Source organism: Loxodonta africana, chromosome 1, assembly GCF_030014295.1.
Source record: "Loxodonta africana isolate mLoxAfr1 chromosome 1, mLoxAfr1.hap2, whole genome shotgun sequence".
Taxonomy (NCBI): Eukaryota; Metazoa; Chordata; class Mammalia; order Proboscidea; family Elephantidae; genus Loxodonta; species Loxodonta africana.
In genome coordinates, this window is record NC_087342.1 from 222177357 (window position 1) to 222191990 (window position 14634).

At 39.6% G+C, this 14634-nt stretch overlaps 1 protein-coding gene across 11 annotated transcripts in view; it reads right to left on the reverse strand.

The window, feature by feature from the left end:
* The window catches only part of SYNE1 (spectrin repeat containing nuclear envelope protein 1), a 556892-nt gene that overhangs the window by 459464 nt on the left and 82794 nt on the right, over positions 1–14634 (reverse strand). For all 11 annotated transcript variants that reach the window (XR_010323142.1, XM_064292282.1, XM_064292277.1 and 8 more), the window contains exon 3: positions 3878–3939. Coding sequence is in view for 10 of the 11 variants with exons in the window: in XM_064292282.1 (XP_064148352.1) it covers positions 3878–3939 (62 nt within the window). In the remaining variant the exon portion in view is untranslated. The remainder of the gene's footprint in view (positions 1–3877; positions 3940–14634) is intronic.

The following is a 14634-nucleotide window of genomic DNA, read 5'->3' on the forward strand; positions in this document are numbered from 1 at the left end:
GATGGGGCTAGAAATGGAAACTTAAATAGAGATAGAGATGCCCAAAGGATGGGAAGAGAGAGATGAGTAAGCAATTATGTGATCAGCTCTGAGACAAAGGTAGACATAAACATCGACTCTACAGCTATCTTAAAACTCTGCCAATTGCCGAAGTGGGGTAGTGGGGTTAGATTTAATTTTCAGAATGCTTTCTAAATATAAGTGAGTCCGAAAACGAAAATGTACTACAACGCATTTGTGGGTCTGGATAAGTTTGACAAGGTACTAGAATGAATACAGTCATAAATAAGTTCAAGACAACAACTACAGGTATTATTTTTTTGTTTCAGTCTTTGGTTTTCAAGTCAACCGAAGGAGGGGAAAAATCACAAGTAGAGTGGATAAAAAAAAAAAAAAAAGAGCAAAAAGACCGATTTCTCCTTAAAAGGGTGTTAGAGCTGGGCGGCTGCAGAGGCAATGCTTTTCTGGGCCTTTCAAAATGTTACCATGCAAACCACGCAAAAATGTGCAAAATAGGGTAAAACATGTGGTCTTCAGATTCAAGTCTAGATTCAAACCTCAGCAGTACCAATTACCAGGTGTGTGAAGATTTCTGTGTTAAGCACTTAGCACAGAGTCTGAAATTAATCATTAATTTTTTTCCACCAATGTGATGTCTTTACTATTCAAACAAAAATAACAAAAGATAGACTCTGCAGTTACTGTTTTATTATGTACCACTGTATGATATTCAGCACTGTACTTGGAGCTATTAGAATTCACAGAGAAATTCTAAGAATTAGCATATGCCTTAAAAAGTTAAAACAATGTCCTTGGGAAGGTAAGATATGAAACAGTACAAAATAATTTCAGACTTGCTGAACTTCCCCGTCTCTGCTACAGGTTCTGACAAAGTGCCTGGATTCGGATTCTATAGCACTATAGGCAGGAAAGCCAGAGAAGGAAGGGGTACGGGTAAGGAAGGGGTACCTGTGAGTAGAGAAGACTTCATGAATGAGAGGGCGTGCACTACACCTTAAAACTAGGACTTGGATATTTTGACATGAAATAGCAGGACTGTTGTGATTGCAAACTTGGAAAAAAGACCAGAAAAGATAAAAAGAAAAGGATACATATTATAAAATCTACTTCCAATCACCACCATAACCGGCTGAAACATGAATATGTAAAGCAAATTGAAAGAAAAAAAAAAGGATTGAAAACAAACTCTTGCCATATATCCCCTCCAGAAAGACCTTCTCTTTAAATATTCAGTACATAAGTAACATAAATATCTTAGATAACTCTATCCTAAGAATTCTACTGAAGATCTCAAAAGATATTCAGCCTATTTTTTTTTAAAAAAAGGAAATATCAAAAAGATGAATGATAAACTATTTTCACCAACCAAATTGAAAAATACTTTTTAAAAATTTAAAGAGTGCTTTAATGTTGTAAGGAAATAGGAATTCTCAAGAGTTCTTAGCATATATTAATATTATGTACACACACACACACACACACACACATATATATATATTTGTTGTTGCGTGCCATCAAGTCAATTCTACCTCACAGGGACTCCATGTGTTACAAAGTAGAACTACCCCACAGAGTTTCCTAAACTGTAATCATTATGGGAGCAGATTTCCAGGTCTTTTCCCCTGAGGAGCGGCTGGTGGGTTTGAACCTCCACAGCCAACTTTTGGGTTAGCTGACCAGCACTTAACCATTGTGCCACCAGGGTTCTATACATATACCCAGAATATATATACACACATATATACATAATATACACATACACACACATATCGTACCAAAAACCAAACCCAGTGCCGTCGAGTCGATTCCGACTCATAGCGACCCTATAGGACAGAGTAGAACTGCCCCACAGAGTTTCCAAGGAGCGCCTGGCGGATTCGAACTACTGACCCTTTGGTTAGCATCCGTAGCACTTAACCACTACGCCACCAGGGTTTCCACACATACATACACACACACACATATATATATACATATATATATTTAATGCGCTTGCCTACTGACTACTCACTCACAGAAATTTATCCTAAGAGGAAAAAGCACAGGAGTATATAAATATGTTTGCACAGGACCTCCACTGTAATATTTCATAAAATATTTAAAAACTGGAAACCACCTAAATGACCACCAATAAGTAAATAGTTAATGTGTGGTACATATATATAAAGGAATACTAAAACCAAAACCCAAAACCAAACTCACTGCCATCAAGTAGATTCTGACTCATAGCGACCCTATAGGACAAAGCAGAACTGCCCCATAGGGTTTCCAAGGCTGTAATCTTTATGGAAGCAGACTGCCGCATCTTTCTCCCACAGAGCAGCTGGTGGGTTCAAACCACTGAACTTCCAGTTAGCAGCCGAGTGCTTAACCACTGTACTGCCAGGGCTCCTTCATGGAATACTAGGCAGCCAATAAAATGGTTATGTAGCTCTGTATTTAGTGACATAAAAAGATATGCTAAGTGAAATAGAGAACGGTAGCTACTATATAAAGTCATTTATGTGAAATTCTGTGTGTTTGCATGTGTGTGTGCGTGTGTATGTGTGCGTAACAATGTTGAGCAATATGTTAGTAATGGTTATTTCTGGATTATGTGATTTAAGGTGATTTTCACTTTCTTTTACACTTTGCAGGAGGTTTATTTTTAAATATTATTTACAATTAGCATATAGCCTTTTTACAATACGAAAAAATAAAAAAGCCACTTTCATCTTGGAAAAAAATCTTTCCCAATTGTTGACAATTCTGTAATATAAGTAGCGGTCGGCTGGCACCAACTACGGCTTGAGAAATTGAGCCCCCAAAGTCATCGAGCCTACTGCATTCACTGCCTTTCACAGGGCGGGTCCCGGATGCACCGCTGGGCCAGAGAACGCCACTCTCCTCAAATGGCTTTGGAAAGAGGTTATAGGAAAGATGATCCCAGTCCATCCTGTATGGTGACATAACTGCTCTTCTCTTCTTTTTATGCTGTATGAGAGCTTCTCAAGGCCTGGGAAAGTGTCACTTTTTCCCTGCCTCCAAAGCCTAGCAGTATAGATACATAGTATGGAGTCTGTGTGTGTATGTGTGTGTGTGTGTATAATGGGACAGAAGTAAACAGCCATCCTGTTTCCTTCTGGACTATGAAAGAGGCTTTGGGGAAGTCCCTGATCAAAATCTGCTCGTAGGGTTACGTCTTACACACTACAGGTACCGCTCTTAGTCAAGGGACCCTCTAACTGAATTCAGACAACTGTCCTATCAACTGTACTTACTTTTACAAAGGTGGGCTAGATTAGAATTTATTTCATATTAGTATTTTTTTTTTTCAAAGCCATTACAACATACAAACACATAGACAGCTGATACAATCTAAAGGTAACGTGCATAAAGGACGTTAACAGCCTTTTGAGCATCGCTCCCTCGAGGTTACTTTTTTATCGAAGTGCCTCAGGGGTGAGCACAGATGCTGTCACAATCTCCCCAGGATAAATTCTTTGCTCAGGTCACATCACTAATTGCTACTTTCTGTTCCAAACAGAAACAAACAAGCGAGCAAACAAATCCAGCACAAGGTCTCCTTTTGACACGGCAAACACATTAGTATGGAAGAAATAATTGGATGAAATAGCTCATCAAAATGGCTAGAATTGACATGAAGTACCTACTCTTTATTCTAGATATCCATCCATTTCTTCTCTGGGGTATGTTAGCAAGCACCATGGGTCATGGAAATTTAAATTGATAGGCTTGCCGGCGTCATTGAGTAGTAAAAATGACAGTAGCAATAGCAGTGTTTCTTTGTACTGTGCACTTAATGACTCACTGTCTCAAGCTAAGTAAACATAAGACCCTGGGTAGCTTCTTTTACCTTGGCGAGATGAGAGTTGATCCATTTTGTGAAAGTGCGTTTTTGTACTATCTCTTGCTCATCTAGAAAAAAAAATAAATAAATAATCTGGTTAGACAAGACAAAATGCTATGAAGTTGCATCATGAAAAACATCCATAGTTCCATAACTCTAGAATCAATCACACAATTATCTCAATTTTGCTGTGTCGTCTTGAAAGAAGAGTCAGTACAACCCCAAATATAGTAACCAATTAGACCATTCCTTTAAAAAATAATTAGCAAATACTTTGAAATTTGCAACATGTGAGTCTGATGTGTATCTTCATTCATTTATAAAAAGTTCACTGATCAATTATACTTCAATAAAGCTGTTTTTGAAAAGTTCACTGCACCAACTAAATGCCAAGTCTTGTACTAGGTGCAAAGGGACACAGAAACGTGAACAGGGCAAGGTCTCTACCATAAAGATCTAGAGGTGGGAAGAGACAAGCAAGGACATATTACTAGGCAATGCAGAAAGATGGCTGTGTACATGAGGTACTATAAGAACTGAACCCAGATGGAGAATGTGGTGAGCAGGCCCTAGGGAAAACTTCAATAATCCCACACCTTTGTACAATCCCAGCCCCATGAGCGTGAGTGGAACCTAAGACTTGCTTCTAACTCACGGAACATGGTAAAAGTGTTGGATATCCCTCCTATGATTATGTGACTTTCTGTAAGATTCCATCTTGGCTGAGTGGAGTGAGAGATTTTCCTGCTAGCCTTGTAGAAGCAAACCGTTTTGCTGTGGACTGGAGATAGATGGGGCCACGTGGCAAGGACCTGCAGATTGCCTCTAGGAGCTGAGGGCAGCCTCTAGTCAACACCCAGGAAGAAATCAGGGCCCTCAAGCCATACAGCCACAAGGAATGAATTCTGCCAACAACGTGAATGAGTTTGGAAGTGTATCTTCCTTAGTCGATCCTCCAGATGAAAGTCAGCTTGGCCAGCACCCTGATTGTAACCTTGTGAGACCTTGAGCAGAGGGCTTAGCTAAGTTGTGCCCAGGCTTCTGACCCATGGAACCTGTGTGATAATAATTGTGTGCTGTTTTAAACTAAGTTTGTGGTAATTTGTTATGCAACATGAGAAAACTAATATAGGGAGAAAAAGAGGTGGAATACAGGATGGCTTTAAGTAGAGGTATAAAGAGATGAAGGAGCCCTGGTGGTGCAGTGGTTAAGCACTCGGCTACTAAAGTCAGCAGTTCGAACCCACCAACCACAGGAGAAAGAGGTAGCAGTCTGCTTCTATGAAGATTTACAACCTTGGAAACTCTATGGAGTTCCACTCTGTCCTAGAGGTCGCTGTGAGTCAGAATGCTATTATTTCTAGTGTACTTTAAGAATGCTCTTTTGTGTTCAGTTTCAAGAACATACCAAAAACATGAGTGGCATCTGGGGTCTTAGAAGCTAGCAAGTGGTCATCTAAGATGCATCAGTTGGTCTCAACCCACCTGGAGCAAAGGAGAATGAAGAACACCAAGGACACAAGGAAAATAAGATCCCAAGAGACAGAAAGGGCTTCATAAATCAGAGATGCCATCAGCCTGGAACCGGGGGGACTGGATGGTACCCAGCTACCACCAATGACTGCCCTAACAGGGAGCACAACAGAGGGTTCCTGATGGAGTGAGAGAAGAGTGGGATGCAAAACTCAAATTCTACTAAAAAGGCCAGGCTAGGTGGTCTGACTGAGACTGGAGGGAGCCCAGAGAACATGGCTCCCAGACTGTCTGTTGGCCCAGAGCTAGGATCATTCCTGAGGCCAACTCTTCAGATAAAGATTAGACTGGATTATAAGACATAAAATGATACTGGTGAGGAGTGTGCTTCTTAGCTCAGGTAGACACATGAGACTATGAGGGCAGCTCCTGTCTGGAGGTGAGATGGGAGGCAGAGGGGGACAGAAGCTGGTTGAATGGACATGAGAAATACAGGTTAGAGAGGAGGAGTGTGTTGTCACATTGTGGGGAGAGCAACTAGAATCACATAACAATGTGTGTGTAAGTTTTGTACAAGAAACTGACTTGAATTGTAAACTTTTACTTAAAACACAATAAAAAAAAAAGGGGGGGGGAAGAACATGCCAAAAACAAACCAATATAGTAGGTAACACCTCTTATGTACCAGGAGCGTGTGCATGTGTGATCTAACATAACATTATATATTAATATATTACACTACATATACATTATGTATTATATATATGTATTAACTCATTTAATTCTTGTAACAAAACCTGCATACATGCGAAAGTTGTACTATGAATAAGGAAGACCGAAGAAAAATTGATGCCTTTGAATTGTGGTGTTGGTGAAGAATTTTGAATATACCATGGACTGCCAGAAGAAGGAACAAATCTGTCTTCGAAAAAGTACAACCAGCATGCTCCTTAGAACCAAGGATGGCGAGCCTTCATCTCACATACTTTGGACATGCTATCAGGAGGGACCAGTCCCTGGAGAAGAACATAACTCTTGGCAGAGTAAAGGGTCAGCAAAAAAGAGGAAGACCCTCAACGAGATGGGTTGACACAGTGGCTACAACGGGCTCACACATAACAATGATTGTGAGGATGGGACAGGACCAGGCAGTGTTTCATTCTGTTGTACACTGGGTTCGCTATGAGTCAGAAACAACTCGACAGCACCTAACAACAACATAACAACAACAAACCTACAAGCAGGAAATATCGTTACACCCATTTTATAAGAAAACCAAGGCACACAGAAATTAAGTATTTTTAACCAAAGCCATACAGCAGCAAAGCCAAGTTTCAGACTCCTGAAATCTGGTATTAAAAAAAAAAAATTTTTTTTTTTTTTTATGCCACTATAGGAGTCCTGGTGGCACATGCTGCTGCTCTAGGGATAACATAAACATTACTACATTCATCATATAAAAATTAATCACATAAAAATACAAATTCATCCTTAAATCAATCTGAGTTTGACCTTAGAATCTTTAAGTTCTATAAACAAAGGCATGTAGCACCTGAATGATTTTAAATAATTAAGATAGGTTTGACAGAGTTTGGTACTTTCTCTATAAGGTCCATTCTAAATCTAAACTAGACTATAGATACAGTGTGGGCATGCAAATTTTTAAACTCAATTTGAGACTACATATTATTTTACAAAGAATACAAGATTCAGTGTTTTAAAATTTTTAAATATGTTAGCATAATGTGTTGTGTGTAAATTTAAGTATATAACCTACTGATAATGTATTACTTCCTGATTTTAAATTGTATATTTTTACTGTTTAATGAGACAGTACTGCTGTTATAACAGTTTCATCTGATGGTAAATCTCTGAGTTTATATTTAAAAACTAAAACTTAGCTAAAAAGCTGTTTTTTAGAAAGCTCCAATTAAGTTTTTTTGTAGCATCGTGTATATCTAAATGCCAAATTCTCTACGTGTTTCCTTTTCTTTTATGTCTACAAAAACAGATTTTACTAGGCTCTAACAATATCATTAGACATTGTTGTCGTCAGGGACTGTCGAGTTGGTTCTGACTCATAGCACCCCATGTACAACAGAACAAAACATTGTCCAGTCCTTCACCATCTTAATAATCATTGTTATAGTGGCACCCATGGTTGCAACCACTGTGTCAATTCATCTCATTGAGGGTCTTCCTCTTTTTTGATGACCCTCTACTTTACCAAGCATGATGTCCTTCTCCCAGGACTGACCACTCCTGATAACATGTCTCAAATATGTGAGATGTTGTCTTAGGATCCTTGCTTTTAAGGAGCATGCTGGCTGCACTTCTTTCAAGACAGATTTGTTCATTCTTTTGGCAGTCCATGGTATATATTCAATATTCTTCGCCAGCACCACAATTCAAAGGCACCAATTGTTTGTATTCCTTCCACCTGCTTTTCAGGTTTCCTGTGTCCTTCAGTATTTTGCCCATAGAATTCTTTGATATTGTAATTTGAGGCTTGAATTTTTTCTTCAGTTCTTTCAGCTTCAGCAATCACCACATAGCAGATGCTTAATACATGAATGAATGGATGGATTTGCCAAGGAAGTGCTGGGACAAAGACACAGCCCCTGTACTGGAGAACTGGCAGTTCAATGGAAGAGACAGGTATATAAACAATAACTCAAAGCAACGCGGAAATCAGTATAATGGTGGAACACATAAAGTGTTGTTGCTGTTAGGTGCCGTCAAGTCGGTTCCGACTCACAGCGACCCCATGTACTACAGAACGAAACACTGCCTGGTCCTGTGTCATGCTCGCTATCATTGTTATGCTTCAGCCCATTGTTGCAGCCACTGTGTCAATTCATCTTATGGAGGACCTTCCTCTTTTTCGATGACCCTGTACTTTACCAATCATGATGTCCTCCTCCAGGGACTGAACACTCCTGAAAATCTGTCCAAAGTATGTAAGACATAGTCTCATCATCCTGGATTCTAAGGAGCATTCTGGTTGTACTGATTCAAAGACAGATTTGTTCTTTTGGCAGTCCATGGTATATTCAGTATTCCTCACCAACACCACAATTCAAAGGTGTCAATTCTTCTTTGGTCTTCCTTATTCATTGTCCAGCTTTCAAATTCATATGAGGCAACTGAAAACACCATGGCTTGGGTCAGGTGCACTTAGTCTTCAAAGTGACTTCTTTGCTTTTCAATGCTTTGAAGAGGTCTTTTGCAGCAGATTTGCCCAATGCAATGTGTCATTTGATTTCTTGATTGGTGCTTCCATGGGTGTTGATGGTAGATCCAAGTAAAATGAAATCCTTGACAACTTCAACCTTTTCTCGGTTTATCATGATGTTGCTCATTGGTCCAGTTGTAAGGATTTTTGTTTTCTTTATGTTGAGGTGCAATCCATACTGAAGGCTGTGGTCTCTGATCTTCATCAGTAAGTGCTTCAAGTCCTCTTCACTTTCAGCAAGCAAGATCGTGTCATCTGCATAACACAGGTTGTTAATGAGTTTTCCTCCAATCCTGATGCCCCATTTTTCTTCATACAGTCCAGCTTCTCAGATTATTTGCTCAGCATACAAATTGAATAGGTATAGTGAAAGGATACAACCCTGACGCACAGTTTCCTGAATGTAAACCATGCAGTAATCTCTTGTTCTGTTCGAACAACTGCCTCTTGATGTATGCACAGGTTCCACATGAGCACAATGAAGTGTTCTGGAATTCCCATTCTTTGCAATGTTACCCATAACTTGTTATGACCCACACAGTCAAATGCCTTCGAATAGTCAATAAAACACAGGTAAACATCTTTCTGGTATTCTCTGCTTTTAGCCAGGATCTACCTGACATCAGCAATGATATCCCTGGTTCCATGTCCTCTTCTGAAGCCAGCCTGAATTTCTGGCAGTTCCCTGTTGATATACTGCTGCAGCTGCTTTTGAATGATCTTCAGCAAAATTTCCCTTGTGTATGATGTTAATGATATTGTTCTATAATTCCCACATTCTGTTGGATCACCTTTCTTGGGAATAGGCATAAATACGGATCTCTTCCAGTCAGTTCGCCAATTAGCTGTCTTCCAAATTTCTTGGCATAGACAAGTGAGCACTTCCAGTGCTGCATCCATTTGTTGAAACATCTCAATTGATATTTTGTTAATTCCTGGAGCCTTGTTTTTTGCCAATGCCTTCATTGCAGCTTGGACTTCTTCCTTCAGTACCATCAATTTCTGATCATATGCTACCTCTTGAAATGGTTGGACGTCAACCAATTCTTTTTGGTATAATGACTCTGTGTATTCCTTCCATCTTCTTTTGATGCTTCCTGCATCGTTTATTATTTTCCTGGTGGAATCCTTCACTTTTGCAACCTGAGGCTTGAATTCTTTCTTCAGTTCTTTCAACTTGAGAAATGCCGAGAGTGTTCTTCCCATTTGGTTTTCTATCTCCAGCTCTTTGCACATGTCATCACAATACTTTGTCGTCTCGAGCTGCCCTTTGAAATCTTCTCTTCAGTTCTTTTACTTCATCAATTCTTTCTTTTACTTTAGCTACTTTTTACTCAACATTCAAGAGCAAGTTTCAGAGTCTCTTCTCACGTCGACATTGGTCTTTCCTTTCTTTCTTATCTTTTTAATGACCTCTTGCTTTCTTCAGGTTATGATGTCCTTGATGTCATTCCACAATTAGTCTGGTCTTCCATTATCAGTGTTCAATTGTCAAATCTGTTCTTGAAATGGTCTCTAAATTCAGGTGGGATATACTCAAGGTTGTATTTTGGCTCTTATGGACTTGTTCTAATTTTCTCTGGCTTCAACTTAAACTTTTATATAAGCAATTGATGTTCTGTTCTGCAGTCAGCACCTGGCCTTATTCTGACTAATGATATTGAGCTTTTCCATCATCTCTTTGCACAGACGTGGTTGAACTGGCTCCTGTGTATTCCATCTGCTGAGGTCCATGTGTATTGTCACCATTTATATTGGTAAAAAAAGGTATTTGCAATGAAGAAGTCATTGATCTTGCAAAATTTTATCATGTGATCTCCGGCATTGTTTCTATCACCAAAGCCATATTTTGTAACTACTGATCCTTCATCTTTGTTTCCAACTTTCGCGTTCCAATCACCAGTAATTATGAATGCATCCTGACTGCGTGTTCAATCAGTTTTAGACTGCAGAAGCTGGTAAAAATCTTCAATTTCTTCATCTGTGGCCTTAGTGGTTGGTGTGTAAACATAAAACACTAGGGAAACATAAACACAAAAGCACGTAATTCATTTGTACGGTAAGGGAACAGATGAGAAGGTCTAGGGAAGCAAAAGAGAGGAAGTGTCATTAAGCTGAACATCAGTGGAAATTGGGAGGCAGAGGTAATGGTGCTTTCTAGATTTCCATCTTGAGTAACTGTGCAGACCAGCCATCTGTCATTGGAAGCCTGCATGTTGCTATGATGCTGAACAAGTTTCAGTGGAGCTTCCAGACAAAGACAGACTAGGAAGAAAGGCCTGATGATCTTCTTTCAAAAATCAACCAATAAAAACCATATGAATCACAAGGGTCTGATCCACAACCTATCATGGAGATGGCGCAAGACTGGACTGCACTGTGTTTCATTGTGCGTGGGGCCATGTTGAATCAAGGGTTGACTCGATGGCAGCTAACTACTATGACAACCGAGAAAAGTAAGACAGAGGAAGTAGGAGGTTTGTGAGGAAAGGCTGAGATGCCAATTCATTTTCAGTGTACCATAAAATGCCTGGATGACATGTCAGGGTGGAGGAGAGGTGGGGCTTTTGAGAAGCCATATTATGATCTGGGTGCTCCACAGATATGGATCTATAATAAATAGCCTCAGATTTAAGACAAGCTTGTTGTTCAGGTAAGTGTTACTGGTCAGAGGTTGACCTTTCCTATCCTGTAATTTGAATCTTAATTTCTTTATAAAGGCTACTACGTATGAAAAAAAGTAGTTAGGGAAACTCTCTAAGTCCTTCACCATTGAGGGTTCCATTGCTGGTTCTATCTCAAAAGCAGTTGGTCTTACTGACCTTAAGAGAGTTCTATACAGGAAGGCTATACAAACACATAGACCTGGGTGATGCTGCCAAGGGAAATAATTCCAAAATTCCAAGGCAATGTCCTCCTGTAGAAATGATGTTACGTGCTGTCAAGTCAGTTCTGAGTCATAGCGATCCTACATACACTAGAATAAAATGCTGCCCAGTCTCAAGCCAGCCTCAAAATCATTGCTGTTTGAGACCATTGTTGCAGACACTGTATCAATCCATCTAGCTGAGAGTCTTCCTCTTTTTCACTGACACTTTACAAACCCTGGTGTCCTTCTCCAGAGATTGGTCCCTCTTGATAACATATCCAAAGTACATTAAGACAAAGTCTCGCCATCCTCACTACTAAGGAACATGCTGGCTGTACTTCTTCCAAGACAGATTTGTTCATCCTTCTGGCAGTCCATGGTATATTCAATATTCTTGTCCAACATCATGATTCAAAGGCATCAATTCTTTATCAGTCTTATTTATTATCCAACTTCTGAATGCATATGAGGTGATTGAAAATACCATGGCTTAGGTCAGGCACCTTAGTCCTCAAAGTGACATCTCTGCTTTTTAACCTTTTTAAAACGTCTTGCTCAGTGCAATAGGTTGTTTGATTTCTTGACTGTTGATGGTAGATCCAAGTAAGATGGAACCCTTGACAACTTCAGTATTTTCTCCATTTACCATAATGGTGCTTATTGGTCCAGTTTGAGGATTGTTTTCTTTTATCTGTAATCAATACGGAAGGCTGTAGTCTTTGATTTTCATCAGTAAGTACTTCATCTCCTGTTCACTTTCAGCAAGCAAGGTTGTGTCATCTGCATATCACAGGTTGTTAATGAATCTTCCTCCAATCTTGTGCCCTGTTCTTCTTCACATAGTCCAGTTTTTTGGATTATTTGCTCAGCATATAGGCTGAATAAAAATGGTGAAAGGCTACAACCCTGACAAACACCTTTCTTGACTTTAAACCACGCAGTTCCCTTGTCCGTTCGCATGACCACCTCTTGGTCTAAGTACAGGTTCCTCATGAGAACAATGAAGTGTTTTGGAATTTTCATTCTTTGCAATGTTACCCATAATTTGTTATGATCCATGCAGTCAAATGCCTTCAAGTAGTCAGTAAAACACAGGTAAACATTCTTCTGGTATTCTCTGCTTTCAGTGAGGCTCCATCTAACATCAGCAATGATATCTCTTGTTCCACATCCTCTTCTGAATCCAGCTTGAATTTCTGGCAGTCCCCGTCCATGTACTGCTGCAACTGCTTTTGAATGATCTTCAGCAAAATTTTACTTGCGTGTGATATTAATGGATCATCTTTCTTTGGAATAGATATAAATATGGATCTCTTCCAGTTTGGTGACCAGGTAGCTGTCTTCCAAATTTCTTGGCATAGATGAGTGAGCACTTCCAGTGCTATACCTGTTTGTTGAAACATCTCACTTGGTATTCCATCAATTCCTGGAGCCTTGTTTTTCACCAGTGCCCTCAGTGTAGCTTGGACCTCTTCTTTTGGTATCATCAGTTCGCGATCATGTGTACCTCCTAGAACAGTTGAATGTCCATCAGCTCTTTTTGGTAGAGTGACTTTACTTTGAGGAGGCAGCTCTTCTCCAGTCGTATTTTGAGTGCTTCCACCCCGAGGGGCTCATCTTCCGGCACTATATCCAACAATGGTTTGCTGCTATTTATAAGGTTTCCACTGGTCAATTTTTTCAGAAGTAGACCAGGTCCTTCCTCCTTGTCTGTCTTAGTCTGGAAGCTCAGATGAAACCTGTCCACCAAGGGTGACCCTGCTGGTACTCAAAATACTGGTGGTAAAGCTTCCAGTCTCACTGCATGCAACACGCAAGCCACTACAATACGACAAACTGACAGATGCATGGCGGAGGCCCAGCTTAGCAGAGTGATTAAATTTGACCACTAAGCAACTGTCACACCCAATTCTAGTCAACAGTTTTCTTCCTGGTGAGTCATAATAACAGTGACTTGAGGATACCACACAATCATGGTTTACCCTGGGTGACATACATGTGTACCTGGAAGCACATGGTCACAATAAAACATGGACTGGGCTATTTTGGAGCTTTTGCAATCAATCATGAAAAATCAGCTGTTTAGGAATATGTTAATTATATTTTCATTTTTTAGTATTATTATGTATAATTATGTTATACAAAACTGTGGCACAGAATCCTATAATCATTAGCTTCGAAATACGATTACTAAGTTAAAAAAAATCAAGATACGTGCCGATATCTTTTAACAGGTGATACTTTTCAAAATGTTAACAGTAAGTGTAATTAATATATTCCAATACTCTAAAAAATTCTTCTATAAAAATCCATTTCTGTGAGATGAAGTACTTCATCCATGAGATATACCTAATGATGCATAATATATATTTGATCAGAATCACGAAAAGTCATAAAGATAAAAAACTTAATTCTTAGGTATATCTATTCTTAGTCAATGCCATATTTAATATATGACTACCAAAAAGCAATGTGACTTTGCCCTTCCTCTCTACAAGGGGTGGAATTGATTTTCCCTCCCCTTGAATTTGACTAGAATTGTACTTGCTTTTATCAATAATTCAGCCGAAATGATTTTATGTGATTTATGATTATTGGTCTTAAGAGGTCTCGTCACTTCTGCATTTGCCATCTTGGAGTGCTATCCTAAGTCAAAATATGTAAGGAAGCCACTCTGGCCTGTTGGAGAATGAGAGACCATTTGGAGAAGCATTGAGACATCCCAGCCAATAGCCAGAACCTACTGCCAGACACATGAGTGAGTCCATCTTGGATTTTGTAGCTCAGCCAAACCTCCAGATAAACATGGCCACATATGAGCTCAGACGAAGCCAGCAGAAGAACTAACCAGTCAATTTAGAAATCATGGCAAATGATGAACTGTGATTGTTTTAAGCCACCAAGTTTGCGATTTGCTACACAGCAAAGGCTAAATGAAACGAAGGCATTTAGTTGTGTGACAAATACCTTCATGCATGTGTGCGCATGTATATGCCCATGCATGCGTGTGTAAAATTCTCATCTTTCTCCTTCACTCTGTCTTCTAGGTTTGACTGGTCAGTTCCACTTCCTGGGCCTCTGATGTTCTGATCAGTATGAGTGATAGAGATAAAAATGGCAAGGAAGAAGGACATCTAAAGTTACTCTGCATAGGTTCCATCATAGATTTACGGGAGAGAACACAGA